The following is a 16,700-nucleotide window of genomic DNA, read 5'->3' on the forward strand; positions in this document are numbered from 1 at the left end:
GAGATTAAAAAAAATTAAAGCTCTATCAGAATATAGATGGTGTTCCTGAAGTCTAGCATTGTACAAAAATACTAGTTTTTCTATATCATTGGCTGTATTTCTTTTGAAAAAAAAAAATGTGTGTATGCCTTGCTAAAGAGTGCAGTAATTTTACGAAGTATGTTATGTTGAATAGTCTCATCTTCACCTTCCCATCCACCCCCCCTTTCTTACTGTGAGACTGTTAAGGTCTTTTCAGCCCTAGTGGGCTGGCAGGCAGGTGAGTAGAGAGACTCTTTGAGACTCTGGTATTTCTCTAGTTTATGATTCATTAATTTCTAATATAATAATTACTTCTTTCCTCCTGCTTGCTTTCAGTTTTTCTCTCCTTTTGCTAGGTTTTTAAGGTGAATATTTAGATTGTTGGTTGGAGATCTTTTCTCTAATATAGGCAATTTAAAGCTACAAATTTCCCTCTAAGTTTCATGTTAGCTGCATCTCCAAAGTTTTGATATTATCATGTTTTAATTTGTATTCAGATCAAAAATACTTTGTATATCCCCTTGTAATTTCTTCTTTGACCCAAAAGTTATTTAGAAATGTGCTTTTTAAATTTTTATCTATTTGAGGACTTTCCAAATTTTCCCCTGTTCCTGATTTCTTATTCAACTACATTGTGGTGAGAGAGTGTAGTTTTGTGATTTCAGTCCTTTAACATTTTTCAGTACTTGTTCATTGCCCAGTGTGTGATCTGACCTACCAGGTTCCCTGTGCTGGGAGTGGATTCTGCTGTGGAGGATTCTGTAGATGTAGTGGAGTGATCTTTCTGTAGATGTCGGTTGGGTGAAGTTGGTGGACTGTGTTGTTCAAGTCTTCTGTATTCTTGCTGGTTATCTTCTAGTTTTTGCTTTTATTCTTCATTTGAAATTATAGATTACTATAATGAATCAGTAGAATTTTGGCCTATAATTTCCCAGCAGCTAGATTTTTACAATGTTTGTGTATGCTTTGGTCATAAATCACACAAATGACTATCGAGAAGAAATCGCGTGTGTACATGTTATCCCATAAAATTTGGTGGTGATTTAATAAATATTTTCTGAAAGAGTGGTAAATTGTTAAGCATATGTACAATAAAATAAAACCTCTGCCCATTGTAGCTTACAGAGAAGGACAGAAAAAAAATTCAAATATGCAGAATGTTAGATGTTAGCATGGTGGTGGATAAATGGGTAAGGAAGAAAGGGAGTGCATGGTCGTCCAGTGTGGGGTTAGCAGGGACACCTGGGTGGAGGCCTGAAGGAGACAGGAGTGAAACAGTATAGCAGAGGAACTGTTAAGCAAGGACCCCGAGCCAGGGCATTACTTGGCATGTTTTGCAGAACAGCAAGGAGAGGCCTGAGTGGCTTGGTGGAGGAGGCAGGGGACTCACTAGTAATGGGCAGCCAGAGAAGGACAGGCTGGGCTAGACCACATATGACGCTACAGTTTCTTAAGAACTTCACTTTTGCCGTCAGTGAAGGGTAAGGACAAACTTTGTAAAGGGTCAATGATAAATATTTTAGACTTTGCAGGTCATCCAGTCTCTGTTGGAACTGTTCAACTCTGCCATTTTAGCATGAAAACAAACCATGGACAGCATGTAAGGGGATGCATGGAGCAGTGTTCCAGTCAGGTTTTACCTTGGGATGCCAGGCCAAGGATCGACTTTGCCAATCCTTGCTCTAATTAAGATGGAAAGTCCTTCAGGAGTTTCGAGTAGAGAAGACACCTAATTTACTAATTTTTTTAAAGGCACTTACAAAATGCCTTTTTATTTGTTAATAATTTTAGGTTTAGAGAAAAGTTACAAAAATTATACAGCATTCCCTTCACTTGTCTCACTTGAAGGCTGACCACTGATGCAGCCATCCTCACTGATAAAAAAAAAAACCAGAACACGAGTAATGCTCTTGATTCAACTGCAGCCTTTATTCGACTTTCATATTGTTCCACCTGTAGACATGTTTCTATTCTAGTATCCATTACAGAGTCCCACACTACACTTAGTGGTTCTGAATCTGTAGATTTCCTTCAATCCAAGACGACTCCTCTCTTTTTTCTTGTCTTTAATGAACTTAGGTATTTTTGATGAGCACTGGTAAATTATTTTGCAAAATGTCTCAGTTTGGATTCATCTCATATTTTCTTGTGACTACATTATGATTTTTGGCAAGAGTAATATGACTACTTTTTTGAAAGAATTCTGCTGGCTACTTTGGTAAGGGCAGAAATGGGAGACCCCTGGGAAAACTTGTCATAATGCAGCTGAGGCTTGAAGTAGGATATTCATGGAAGAATCCAGAAATAGTTGATTTATAAGCATATTGAACGGATTGGGTTATGGTTAAAATAAAAATGTGAGCCACTGCTATGGCATCAGGCCTCAGCATCCTAGTTAGCGGCAGGAAAACTATGCAAATGTACTGCAAATGAAGAAGTAATTTTTTTCTTTTGTCTAGCCCTTGAACTTCCTCTTTCTTATTAATCTTTCAGCCCTTGACCATTTTAGAAACCTGGCTAACTAAAATAATGTGACATTGTTTGTCTCTGTTGGTGTGTCATGTTTAATTGAAAGTAAAAGAAAAAATCAAGCATTAGGTGGGTAGTCATAACTTTTCCTTGGATCCTAGGGAAATAAAATTTATTGTGAGCTGCCAGCCCCATTTTGACATATCCCTGTCCTTTGAATCCTGCTGATCTGTCACATGTACACATTATATTTCTGGAATTCACAGTGGTTCCTTGTTATGTTAAATGACTTCTGTTTCTCACTGTGGTGGAGTTAGCAAGAACTGGACTTATCTTCCTGATGTCAGCAAGTAGAAGGCCAGACAAAGTGTGTGAATCAACTGTTCTTGGACACTGGACAGCAGACTACACAGGACATGGCTGCCTGAGATAGAGGGAAAGCACCATGATTGTCCCAGTTTTCTGTCTGGAGACATATTTCTCTATCCCAATGAAACATATTTCTGTATGCAGAAAGGGCACCAAACAGAGAAGCTGGAGACTGCAGAGCAGAGGTCCAGAGGGTAGAGTACTACCCAGAAAATGACACCTTTCAGTGTTGGCTGAATCAGGCTACACGTGGGGAATGCCCAGGGCTGGTAAAGGGACAGCCAGGAGTTCCCAGAGCTCAGGGAGCCTGAAATCTGAGCAGCCACGTGGCAGGTCTTCAGGGTCACTCTTCAGTATCACACTCTCCCTCCTTCAGGGACTTTGATGTTTGTTTTGTATATTTAGGTGCTCTGATGTTGGTGCAGATATATTTACAATTGTATGAATTGACCCCCTTATTATAGAATGTTGTTGTATTTTACTAGTCTTATTTGTCTGATGTAAAAACACATCTCTTCCTTGGTTTTCCTGAGAAATCTTTTTCCATCCCTGTCAGATTGTGTGTGTGTGTGTCCTTAAAAATGAATTGACTCTCTTGCAGGCAGCATAGAATTGGGTCTTGGTTATTATTTTTCAATCCAGTCAGTCACTGTCTTTTTATTGGAGAATTTAATCCATTTACATTCGAGGTTCTTACTGATAGGTAAGGACCCACTATTTAGTGATTGCCATTTGCTAATCGCTTTCTGGTCGCCTGTAGTGCATCCTTCCTTTCTTGCTGTTGTCCTCTCTGCTGTGATGTGCTGGTATGCTTTGAATACTTTCTATTTTGGTTGTGTGCTCCACTGAAGAGCTTTGCTTTGTGAGGCTTACACAGAGCAATTTAAGCCTGCAACAGCCTGTTTCAAGCTGACTGCACACAGCTCTGCCTTTACTCCTCCCCCAACATTTTATGTTTTTTGTATGAGAATTTTTATTTTTTCTCAAAGAAGCAACTTTTTGTTTCTTTGATTTTTTTAAAAATTTTTTGTTTCAATTTAATTCATTTCTGCTCCTGTAGATATGAGTAGTTTTGTGTTTTAACCCTCTTGCTAGGAACAGACTTGCTATATACACTGTCATTGTCTAGAGTATTCTGAATATGGCTCTTTTCCTTAGACCATTGAGTTTTATAATTTTGTATGCTTTGTGGGCTATTTAGAGGTCTTTTGTTTCAGCTTAAAAACTCCCTTTACCTAGGGAGTTCCTTAAAGTCGGGTGGTGAACTCCCTTAGTTTGTGTTTGTCAAGGGAAGTTTTTATTTATCTAGTTTTGAAAGACAGCTTTGTTGGGTAAGGTATTCTGGGTTGGTGATTTTTTTCCCCTTCAGTGCTTTGAATATATCATTCTCCTTTCCTGTCTTCCAGGGTTTCTGTGGAGACATCTGGAGATAGTGGTATTGCTTCCCCTAGATGCGGCCTTTCTGCTGTGAGAACTTTGTCTTTGATTTTGATTGCTTGGTGTCTTGCTGAGCTCCTTTTCGGGTTAAATTTTATTGGAGAGCTCTGTGCTTCCAGTACCTGGTTGTTGGCATCTACCCCCAGATTAGGGGATTTCTCTGCTGTTCATACTTTCTGGCCTTTTTCCCTCTTTCTTTCAGCTTCTGGAGCTCCTGTTACATGCAGATTTGGCCTCTTGAGGTTCTCCTGTAGTTCACATAGACTTTCTTTCCTTCCTTCCTTTTCTGTCCCTCCCCACCCTCCTTTCCTTCCTCCTTCCCTCTCCCCCTCCCCTCCTTTCCTTCTTTCCTCCTCCATTCTCCCTCCCATTCCCCTTCCCTCCCCTCCCCTCCCCTCCCCCTCCCCTCCCCTCCCCTCCCCTCCCCCTCCCCTCCCCCTCCCCTCCCCTCCCCCTCCCCTCCCCCTCCCCTCCCCCTCCCCTTCCCCTCCCCTTCCCCTCCCCCTCCCCTCCCCCTCCCCTCCCCTCCCCCTCCCCTCCCCCTCCCCTCCCCCTCCCCTCCCCCTCCCCTCCCCCTCCCCCCCCCTCCCTCCCCCTCCCCCTCCCCTCCCCTCCCCCTCCCCCTCCCCTCCCCCTCCCCCTTCCCCTCCCCTCCCCCTCCCCCTCCCCCTCCCCTCCCCCTCCCCTCCCTCTCCCCTCCCTCTCCCCTCCCCTCCCCTCCCTCTCCCCTCCCCTCCCCTCCCCTTCCCTCCCCTCCCCGGTTCTCCTTCCTCAGTAAACACCCTGGACGTTCTCTCTGTGTGTCATTGTGTTGGCTTGGATGGGAGAAGTGTCGTGGTAGTGGTGGGACCATTCTTTCTTATCCTGCTGTCCTCAGTTCGGCCAACCAGCAGCTTGTCTCATGCTTGTTTTCAAGTAGTAGGGTTTTCAGAAAGGTGTTCTGGTCTGTGGGTAGTTGTTAGTTGAGCTTTCTGTAGTGGGGTGAAGCCTGAGGCTTATGATTTTGCCTCCTTGCTGACACCATCTCCTCTGGGCTCATGTTAACATATATATCCAACTTTTCCATGTGTCTCTAAGAGAAGCTGAGTGATCTAGATCCAGGTATACAACCTGAAATACCTAATTTTTATACCTTTAGCTTTATTCTGTTTTTTAAAAGTAATTCACACAATGTATAATCCACCCACTAAAACAGTTGGGCAGCCATCACCTCAGTCAACTTCAGAACGTTTTCCTCACCCTACAGAGAAACTCTTAGCCATTGCCCAGTCATCCTCTTATTCCACCAGCTCTAGGCAACCGATAATCTATTTTCTGTCCCTGCAGATACTTGTCTTTGGATATTTCATATAAAAGCAGTTGCATGATATGTAGTCCTTTGCAACTGGCTTTTCCACTTAGCATGGTGTTTTCAAGGTTCATCTCATTGTAGCACATATCAGCCCAGCTCTTAATTTACTTAACCAGGACAAACACTTGGTTCTTAATTAAAAAATGCTCTTTATTCATTTTAGATTCACAAACTTATTCTCAGTATTGGGTAGTAATACTACCTTTAAAAAAGATCTATGTGCCTTTAAAAAATATAATCAGGAAAAATTTTTCTCTAAAAGTAAGCAGGCCCTGAGAGCTCAGTGACCACCTGTCTTTGCTGCCAACCAGTGGGAGAGGAGCAAGGAGAGTACCCGGCAGAGACCTGGGTGCCTTGGCCAGATGCTTCTGGGTTGGTCAGAGGTGCGGCTTTCTTCACAGGGGTCCTCAGAAGCCCAGCACATCTTTGCATTGCATGCTTTTCAGTTTTATCATTTAAACTTGTCATCTCTGGGGTCTTAATTTTTCTCCCACTTTTTTTCTTTTCATGGAATAGGAAACTTAAATTCAGAGAAGTAACTTCAGATGATACTGTCCAGTAGCCCCAGAGGCAAATCTTGAACCCAAGTGTTAAGATTCCAAATGGAAAAGTCTTTTTTGACAGCAGGCTGCATCTGTCGGTGCCTCTGCCCACTACTCAGGGTCTGGGTGTTTCCAGAAGTAGGAGTAGTTTCTGTGCCCAGTTTCCTGGTGATCGAGTGTAGGCAATTGGAAAGAATAAACACTTACAAATCTGCTCACTGTATGAAGTATTTAGTGATATTGAATAGCACAATAATACAATAAAATCAGAAATGCAAATCCCTCAAGTTGCCTGAAAATTTAATGTTTTTGCTGCATGTTTTATCATTTGTCTAATTTTGAGTTCAGTATTAAAAGTTAAATAAAAATATAAAAAATATAAAAAGGTTGAATACAAATATGAATTTTGGTATTTTTTTCTTTCCCAGACAGATATTGATTATGTCCACAGTGTTGTGGCCAACCTGGAGAAAGAGTAAGTACTTCTTAATTAGGAAATGGAAATCTTTTAGTTTACTGCTGTCTTTGGCTTTTTGCTAAAAGAAAGCACCTGCCTTGATAGTTAATCTCCCTCTGGAGATCATCGTTCATTAGACCTCCTACCATTGTCTTTTACATTCTCATAAAGCAGATGTGTTTAAGTTCATTTATCTGCTGGAATAAATTGGTGTATTTCAGTATAGAAGAGATTTGAATGTCGTTTGTGTAACACTATCAAATAAATATTTGTTCATGAAGGCAGTGAAGATAGTTTTAAGAGATTATTTAAGTCTTTCACCCTCTATTAAATAGACAGGCTGCCAGGCATATCTTCATGTAGCATCTCAGGCCTCAGCGCTGAGCTGTGTCTGGCCCCCTGATCCTGCAGTATGCAGGGCATGAACCAGGTAACAGGCGGGAAGCCTGTTATTAGTTTTTACAGTATTGCCTTAGTAGTTTTAATAATGATATCATAAAAATTAGTCTTGACATAGGTTTCTTCATTGAATTGTATCTGCTTAAAGACCAGAGAAGTTGCAATTATTTGCTAGCTCTCTATTTAAAATAATATGATACTTTGTCCATTGAAATGCTAAACCTGGAGATTTAAAAAATATTACGCATAGTTCAGGATTAAATTTGTCATTTGTTAGATTTTCCTCAAGTGCTAAAGTTCTTGACATTCTTTGTAGAAATGCACTTTGATATGTGGAGTCCTCAAATGAAGGAACAGGGCAGTAATTAATAACTGGTCCCCCTTCCCCTAGACCAAACGGGCAGGCCTATGGTGGGCTGGTGCAGTCATTCTGTTGACTTACTTCTTCCTCAATGTGCAGGAAAACCAAGGCCAGAAACAAAGCTCAGTCAAACACTAAGAACATTTGTGCAAAGGCAGGTAGTTACATAAGCATTTTCTGGAGATTTGCAAAAATGAGGAAGAATGCAGATGTGGAAAAATTACATTTGTACACATGCAGACTGATTTAAAACTTCAGAAAAGGATTTCTCCAGCTTAATGCTATTAATGTTTGTGGTTATGTAATTCTTTGTTGTCAGGGCTGACCTGGGCAGAGTACGTTTGACCGGTATTTTTAATAGTATTTCCTATAGTAATGACAGCCAGAATGCCTCCAGATGTTGCTTAATGTCTCAGAAAGGATAAAATCACCCAAGTTGAGAAGCACCGGCCTGGAATGACATACTCTATAACCTACAACTTCTGGAAAATTGTAGCTTCTGGAAAATTGAAGAACTTTGAATTTTGCACAAGTCTATGTGTTTAGATGCATACAGAAATTAATCTGTTTTCTTTCCTTTATTTCCCTACTTTCTGTGGGACCTTGATTTTTTTTTTTTTAAATATTCCAATTGCCTGTAGGAATGTAAGACTGCAGTTCTCCTGGGCTTTCTGTTACTCTAAGGTTAATGGCATTTTATACTGTTTTTTTTTTTTTTTTTTTTTTTTTTTTTTAAAAAAAAAAGCAGTACTAAGAACAAGAACAACAAAACCCTAAACCTTGTGCTACTAGAAAAACCTGTGTTTTCAGGTAAATAAGCTCAGTGATAAGCAGCTTTATTTAGCACATTTTGACCATCACATTATTCCTGCTACACATGTTCTCTGGTGTGTTTTATGTAAAATGTGCTAAATTGGATGTTAAATAAAATCTCACAGAGCTTCAATAACTGAGCTTATCTTTCTCATGGCAGATTTTCTAAAGAAATCAGTTCTGGCCTGGTGGAAGTAATATCACCCCCTGAAAGTTATTACCCTGACTTGACAAACCTAAAGGAGACGTTTGGAGACTCAAAAGAAAGAGTGAGGTGAGCTGAGTGTCCTTTAAAGTCTTCCATTCTGTGAGTGTGGGAGTTAATAAATGTGGTTTCTGTCAATCAAACCTGCAAAAATTTTAGGGCTGGATTTGCTAACATACTCAAGATCATCTCATGAAGCCCAGGGCAGCTTGTGAGATGTATTCTGGAAGTTTTCTTAGTATAAGCTTTTAGTTTACTGTGTTTTCCTTAAACTGGCTTTTGGAATCACTTCTGTTATACATTTTTAATGTGTTTCTATAGGCTGCCAGGAATTCACTGAAAGGTCTAAATATTCTACATTTAATTTTTTAACATTAAATATGTATTTATTTATTTGTACTTGCATTCAATACATATTTTTAAATCTGTACCTGTATGTAAAACACAGTCCTAGGTACCAGAGTTCCCTAAAGTATGATTTATCTAAGGATTAGTTCATCAAGACATTCAGATGTTACTTGAACATTTTCTGTGGTCAAGGAAGTTTGGAAAATATTGGATTAAAATTTCTTTTTCTTGGGTTGTGGATGTAGCTTGGTGGTAGAGCACTTGCCTAGTATACGTGATGCCCTGGGTTTGATCCCCAGCATGGTTTAAAAAAAAAAAAAAGTTTTTCTCAGCAAATGTTTTTGCTGCTAGATGTTTCAGTGTCTCTAACATACTAGCATATCTCCAGGAAAGAAATATGTGCACAGTTTTTCCCAAACTTACTCGACCTTTTTTTCTTCAGGACACCTTGAAGATTGGTGTTCTTAGGAATGTATTTGGTGTATTTAATGCTGCATTAGAGAAAAGAGAATTTTCTTTGACTCTTGTGTTATAATAAAAAACTTGAGGCTTATACATCTAATCTTACTTTGTTAAATTTCAGTCTGATTCCTAACCTATTTTTGAAACTATTTGTTTCAGATGGAGAACAAAGCAAAACTTAGATTACTGTTTTCTAATGATGTATGCTCAGGAAAAGGGCATATATTACATTCAGGTAAGTGTGGCTTTTCCTTTAATGTTTTTCACGCTTCTAAAGAAGAAGTGTTATCAAGGGTGTATAATCATTAAAGCAGGAGGTTTTGGAAGCACATCCCTCCTCAGAACTGTGTAGTCCTAATTATATCTCAGAGAGAGCAGGATCCCCATGGCAATTGAGGACGTGGGCTCTGGGGTTCCCAAGTGCAGCATGTGTGGCCCCAGCTCCTGTGTGGAGGGGCAACCTCACTATGTCTCGCTTCCTCTGAACTCCATTCCTCCATCTTCTTTCCTCCTTCCTCTCTCCACTGTTACATTTTTTTGAGTGGTCTCATGGTAGAGTAAATCTTTTTGAAAGCCACAATACAGTTACATTTATATTGAAGATAATAAATTCAAATGCCCCCCCCCAAAGCATTGTGGCCCTAATGCTATTCAAGCAGAAGAATCCTGCACTGTTGTGGGGTTTGTTAACCTGGTAGGCAATAGCAAAGAATTCTAGGATGCTCTTATTTCTTCAAATCTAATTAACGATAGGCTATTTTGTTCTGTGGCCAATGTATACATTGTACATTACAGTTAAGAACTTGATGTGGGGAACTTTAAAGTGTCCTTATGTTGCTTTTAAAGTTTATTTTTTTCAGTTTAGCTCCTAGGAGAGAATTAATGGAAACTTAATGCCTTTTTTTTTTTTTTTTTTTTTGGTGGAGCCTAGGAAGAATAATTATTTAAGAAATTAAGGATAGGATGGGGATGAGAGAGAGAGTAGTAAGGCAATGTTTCCTAAGGAGCAGTGAGTAAGCTATGGTGATAGTGGCAGCTGTGAGCTTGCGTTGGTTGCCTGCTGCCAGGCTGTCGTTCTTTACGGTTTGTGCTTATACTTATACCATTTAATACAGCCCCTTTTACTCTGTGGCAAAAACACATAACGTTAAATTTACCATCTGCACCTTTCCTGAGAGTACAGATCAGTAGTGTGAAGTGTTTTACATTGTTGTGCAACAGATTCTAGGACCTTTTCACCTTGCAAAGCCTACAGAGACTCTATCCAAAAACATCAGTTACTGTCCCTCCCCCATGTTCCTAGTCACCTCCTGCTACCCGTGATTCTGTGACTTTGACGGTTCTAGGTGCTCCAGACTAGTGGAGTCACCTGTTGCAGCATGTGGCAGGGAGGACTTCTGTTCTAGAGCCGCATGATGTTCATTGTGTGTTTGAGCTGCATTTTCGCGTCAGTTCATCTGTTGGCCTGCTTCCAGCTCTGGTTACTGGGAATGATGCAGTGGTAAGCTGGAGTGAGTACCTCTCTCTCCACAATTTGTTGGGATTCTTTTGGCTATATACCTACAAGGGGGTTGATGAGTCATTATTGTGCCATTTCTGATTTTTCGAGGGACCGCCGTAGTATTTTCCATGGTGGCTGTGCCAGCTCACATTCCTGCCAGCAGCACACAGGGCTCATTTTCTCTGCCTTCTCACCAGTACTTGTTATTTTCTTCTTTTAGTGATGGTCATTCTAATGATGTGGTCGCATCTGGTTGTGGTTTTGATTTTCATTTCCTTCATGATGTATGATGTTGAGCATCAGCTAATGTGCTTGTTTTCCATCTGTGTGATCTTTGAAGAAATATTTATTTAAACCCTTTGTCCATTTTTAACTGGGTTATTTGATTTTTCTTTGTTAACATTCCTTTAAACATTCTGGGTAGTAACCCTTTTTAGAAGATCTGCAAATATTTTTTCCAGTGTGATTGTGGAGCTTCCACTATGTTGTTTCCTTTGACATACAAAAGTTTCTATTTGCTATAGTCTCATCTCTCCACTTTTGATTTTTTATCTAGACTTTTGAAGCCATATCCAAAGTACAGATGCTGAATCCAGTGCCTAAAGCTTTCCCCTATGTCTTCTAGGAGTTTCATAATTTTAGCTCCTTGGTTGAAGTCCAATCCATCTTGAGTTAATTTTTTTTGTAAATAATAAAAAGTTTGGGTCCAGATTTTTTTGTTTGCATGTGAATATCCAGTTTTCCCAGAATTATTTGTTGAAAGGACTATCTTTTCCTCATTGTATATTCTTGACACCTTTGTGGGAAATTATTTAGCCATGTATGCATTGGTGTATTTCTGGGTTCCCTATTCCATCTAATTGGGGTGTGTGTGTGTGTGTGTGTGTGTGTGTGTGTGTGTGTCTGTGTCTCTCTACCTACCTAGGTAAGCAGATAGGTATCTGTCTTTATGTCAGTACCATGTTGATTTGATCACCATTGCTTTGAAATCAGGAAGAATGAGACTTCCTATTCTGTTCTTTTTCCAGATTGGCTATTTGGAATCCTTGGAGATTCTTTATTTATTTTTTATCTTTTTGAGATTTGTTTTTCTATTTCTGTGAAAAATCTCATGAGAACTTTGGCAGGGATCTTGTAAGGTGTAGATTGTTGTAGATCTTGTAAGGTGTAGATTGTTGTAGATCTTGTAAGGTGTAGGGTGGTGTGGACATTTTAATACTAAGTCTCACCAACCACGAGTGCCTGGGTATCTTTGCAGTTATTTTTATCCTCTTTGATTTCTTTTAGTGATGTTTAGTAGTTTACCAGAGTTCTTTTACCTCCTTTATTAGGTTTATTCCCAAGTGTTTTATCCTTTTTGATGCTTTAGGAAATGGGATGGTTTTTATTTTTGCATTGGTCATTGTTGGTAGACAGAAATATGATTTTTGTGTGTTGATTTTGTATCCTGAAACTTCTGAAATCATTTATTTGTATGGTTTTTAATGTATTCTTTAGATTTTTCTCTATATAAAATAATTTCATCTGTGGATAATGCTAGGTGTACTTCTTTTCTAATTTGAATACCTATTTCCTCTTCTTGTCAACATGGTCTAGCTAGTATGACTAATTGTGATGTGAGAATGGGCTCCCTTTTGGTTCTGATCTTAGAGGGAAAGGTTTTGGTTCTGACCTCAAGGTGTTTGAAAGTGTTCTCTCTGCTTCAGTTCCTTGGGAAAGTTTGAGACAAATTGGTGTCAATTCTTTAAATGCTTAGCAGAACTCCTAAGTCAAGTTCTCTGGTCCTAAGCTTTTCTTTGCGGGGAGATGTTCTTTTAGATTCATTTATTTTATTTTTCATTATTACTGCTTTAATCTCCTTGTTATAAGTGTGTTCAACTTTTTATTTCTCCATGGTCAGTCTTGGTAGGGACTTACCTGACGATTCTAGGTTACCCAGTTTGTTGGCATATAATTATTACTGGTCATCTTTATAACCCTTTTACCAGTTGTAATGCCCTCTTTCATTTTTCCTTTCCTATCTTCTCCCCTTCCTCATCACTTCCCTCCTCATCCTTTCTCTTTTTTCTCTTTCTCTTCTTTTTCCTGCTTCTCTTTTTCCTGCTTCTCTTTTTCCTGCTTCTCCTCCTCTTCCTTTTCTACTGGTGAGGTCTTGCTCTGCTGTCCAGGCTGATCGTGAGCTCACAATCCTCCTGCCTCAGCCTCCAAGTAGCTCCCCTTTTCATTACCAATTTTAGTTATTTGAGTCTTCATTTTTTTGGTTTAGTCACTCAACCTAGAGTTTTATCCGTTTTGTTGATCATTTTTAAAATCCTTGCTGTCTTTTTTGTTTTATTGATTTTTATAATAATATATGGTGATCCCCTTCTCATTCCTCTTTGTGTATATCTGTTTTCTTTCTGGTATCACTGCAATCACAAAACCTCTTAAAGTTATTTAAACTGACAATTTAACTTCAGTATAAAATTCATGCTTCTTTACATCTGTCCCCTTGCCTTTTGTTATTCTTTGTCTCAATTATCTCTCTTATATTGCTCATCTGTTAATAGATTTGTGATTACTTTTATGCTTTTGGTTTTAAAAATTCTGTATAAGATTTAAAATGACTTATGCGACTGCATTACCTTACTGCAGAATTCTATATTTGTCTGTATATTTACTTTTGCCAGGGAGCTTTATATTTTTGTAGTGTTTGTTGCTATTTATCATTCTTTCACTTCAAGCTGAAGGACTTTCTTTATCAGTAAGAAACCTGGTGCTGAACTCACTCAGCTCTTATCTTGGGAAGTCTTGTCTTCTCTCTTGCCAGGTATTCTTGTTTCATTGGTTATTTTGGTTTTAGCATTTTGAATATACCATCCTAGTCCCTTCAAGCCTGCAGTGTTTCTTCTCAGAAGTCTTCTGACACTAATAGAAACTCTCTTGTATATGATGGGTCACTTTTCTTATGCTGCGTGCAAGATTTTTTTTTATTTTTTATTTTTTTGACTTTTGACTTTTGACAGCCTGATTATGGTAGCGCCATAGTCCTGGAGCTCTACCTAGTGTCTGTCTGTGGTACTGCAGCCTCTGGTGCTAATGGACAGCCTTTGTTCTTGGTCCTTGATGTGGTGCTCTGTTCTGCTCCCTGCTTTGATTAAGACAAGATAAAAACCAGTCCCTTGAGATATATATCCAATGTCTTACATTTTTTAGGGATACATCTGCTCCTTTCTTGATCCAGGGAGAATCAGAAGTTGGGAGTTCTTTGCAGTCACATGGTACCACACCCAAGGGAGGGCTTTGAATGCACCAATTTTAAATCTGTGTCTGTGTGGGGGAGGAAGCAGACTTGGAATTCCCTATTCCACTCTCTTGCTGATGTCTAATAACTCTCTTACAGTTACAGGATCAGACTGTACATACTGTCTGATAGCCTGTTTTGTTATTTTTAACATTTGTTAAAATGTAATTTTTAATTATTTCTTGAAGTACCATTATTCAGATATCATCTTATTGCTGATTGTTTCTAAATTTTCAGCTCTTACTAATAATATGAATTCCATGAATTTTCTTAAAATTATTGTATGTTCCCCAAACATATGCCTCAGGAAAGAGGAAATTGCTTTATATTTAGTCTTTACAATCTTAAATCATGCAGAATTCTGTTAATGAGGTCAGATGACCTACCTACAGAGTATTAGTGTTAAAAACATCTTAGCCTAAAAAGTCCTCTGATATGTTAGTTTATGAAGGAAAGAGGTCACCTGGGAACATCTGAAGTATTAGGATGAAGGTCGAGGGAGCAAAGGAATTTATTCTAGACCTTGCTGTGATCCCCTAGGAAAGTGGCTTCATGGTTACAGGAGAGGGGAATGTCATACTCAAGACTTTCAGAGGCTTCCTTTAAAAAGGCAGCAGAGTTGGGCGTTGCTTGGCACCACAAAGGACACACACTCGAGGGGGTCTGGGAATGCCAGCTGTCCTGGTGTTAGGCCTGCAGCTCAGAATGAAGTTTACCATGACACTGTCATTCCTGGTTTCATAAAGTGCTTCGTTGATGACTGGAAGACGGTGTCTTCTGGAAGACTTACATGGTTCTGGAACTTCATGGGGTGCCGTATTCTCCTGATACCTCACCTGTGAGGTGGCCCCCCTGACAGTGGTGCTGAGGTTGGCAGTGGGCTCTGTGTGCCCGCCTCATCCCCAGGAGAAGCTCCCAGGATCCACTCTTCTGAGGGTTTCAGTCTCCACTGGTGATCTCTCCCTAGATTATTTTATTAAAGGTTCTCAAGTGGTAATTTTCTACTTCACTGATGTTCCTTGAAGCCGAGTTTTTCTATAAAGAATTTTCTTTTCTCAGCTATTTGGTTACTTTGAAAAATAGTTCAATAAGAAAAGGCAGAATAAATGCTTGATTCTGTCTATTAATTTTATTCTTACCAATGCTCACATTGGTACACCATTGTGATAAAGAAGAGCCTCATAGGTTGGCTATTATTTCCTTTCTGTAAGTTCAGGATCTTTGATCACTTCCTTGGCTGGCCCATCTTGCATGTTTCCTTTCCCAGATCAGGAATCGGTCACTTTCAGGTGCCTGCTCCTCTCAAAGGCATGTGATGGCTAAGAACATGATCTGGGCACTTGAGATGCTGGTTGCTGTTGTGTCTCTGCTTCTAGGACTTGGAGCAAGGAAGAGGGTGTTTTTCAGAGAAAGAAACTGCACAAGTGTGTATTGATATTTCCAGTTCAGATGTGATTAGAGGGTTTTCATTTAATTTTTTTATACTTCTTTTCCTCTTACACTGAAAGTCTTGGTTTATAATAGCATGATTGATCCTGATATATTTTTTGCTATATAGTGTAAAATGGTTTCTAGAATGATTTCAAAATATTAATATCACTACTAACAATAAGACTTCCAAATGCAGTTTGAACTTTCGTTGTGCTTACTTCCCCATAGAATAAATCATGGTGTGTATATATAGTCAAAGTATGGTTTCTGAAAGTCACCTGAGTGGTTCTTTATCCTGTGTGACCGTGGTGCCAACTTGATATGAAACTAGGTCCGTTTGTTTTGGCTTATATTCAGTTTTTAGAGTTTTCTTTCTTTTTTTTTTTTTTTTTTTTACATAGAGCCCTGCATTTCAAAATCAGAACTTTTATAAAAGAAGGTACGGTCACCAACATCTCACTTTTATCCCTCTTTACCCTGGTTCCTCCCTCCCCTATGGGTGCCCACCACTAGTATTTTTTTTTTAAAGAGAGAGAGAGAGAGAGAGAATTTTTTAATGTTTATTTTTTAGTTTTCAGCGGACACATCTTTGTTTGTATGTGGTGCTGAGGATCGAACCCGGGCCGCACGCATGCCAGGCGAGCGCGCTACTGCTTGAGCTACATCCCCAGCCCCCACCACTAGTATTTTTTTAAAAAAATTTTTTAGTTGTTGATAGACCTTTATTTTATTATATGTGATGCTGAGAATTGAACCCAGTGCCTCAAACATGCCAGGCAAGTGTGCTACCACTGAGCCAAAGCTCCAGCCCCCACCACAGTTTTTAGTTTCTCATTCTAGCTTTTAAAAATTTAAGCAGGTATGTGTTTAGAGCATTCCTCTCTCCAGTATTACATTTGCATAGTGTAAAAACAGTATTTTGTATCTTGTTTCCTCTGTAAACTCGCAGTCACTAATGAGGCACATCAGTCTTCATGGTGGCTCCTGCCATGAGATATTGATGTCATTGAAGTACTCTGTCCACCAACAATCTGTCATGTCTTCAGAGCAGCCGTGTACTCATTGCCCCCAGACTGCAGGTCACCCAGCTGTGCTTCAGCTGGTGTGAAAGGAGACTCGAAAAGTACAAGAACTACACCATACACCAGAATACCACTCGAGGTTTATTGTCAGAGCATGGAGCAAACTGACAAGGCTGTCCCTCTGAGGGGAGCAGAAGTGAGTGTCACTTACAGAGCATCTTTATAACCT

The 16,700-nt window shown here is 39.5% G+C and overlaps 1 protein-coding gene across 4 annotated transcripts in view; it reads left to right on the plus strand.

Annotated features, from left to right (window-relative positions):
- Mgat4a (alpha-1,3-mannosyl-glycoprotein 4-beta-N-acetylglucosaminyltransferase A) overlaps positions 1–16,700 on the plus strand; it is an 89,598-nt gene that overhangs the window by 56,628 nt on the left and 16,270 nt on the right. For all 4 annotated transcript variants that reach the window (XM_077791719.1, XM_077791720.1, XM_077791718.1 and 1 more), the window contains 3 exons: positions 6,618–6,664; positions 8,380–8,493; positions 9,394–9,469. In XM_077791719.1, coding sequence (XP_077647845.1) covers positions 6,618–6,664; positions 8,380–8,493; positions 9,394–9,469 — 237 coding nt within the window. The remainder of the gene's footprint in view (positions 1–6,617; positions 6,665–8,379; positions 8,494–9,393; positions 9,470–16,700) is intronic.

This window comes from Urocitellus parryii, chromosome 12, assembly GCF_045843805.1.
Source record: "Urocitellus parryii isolate mUroPar1 chromosome 12, mUroPar1.hap1, whole genome shotgun sequence".
Classification (NCBI taxonomy): domain Eukaryota; kingdom Metazoa; phylum Chordata; class Mammalia; order Rodentia; family Sciuridae; genus Urocitellus; species Urocitellus parryii.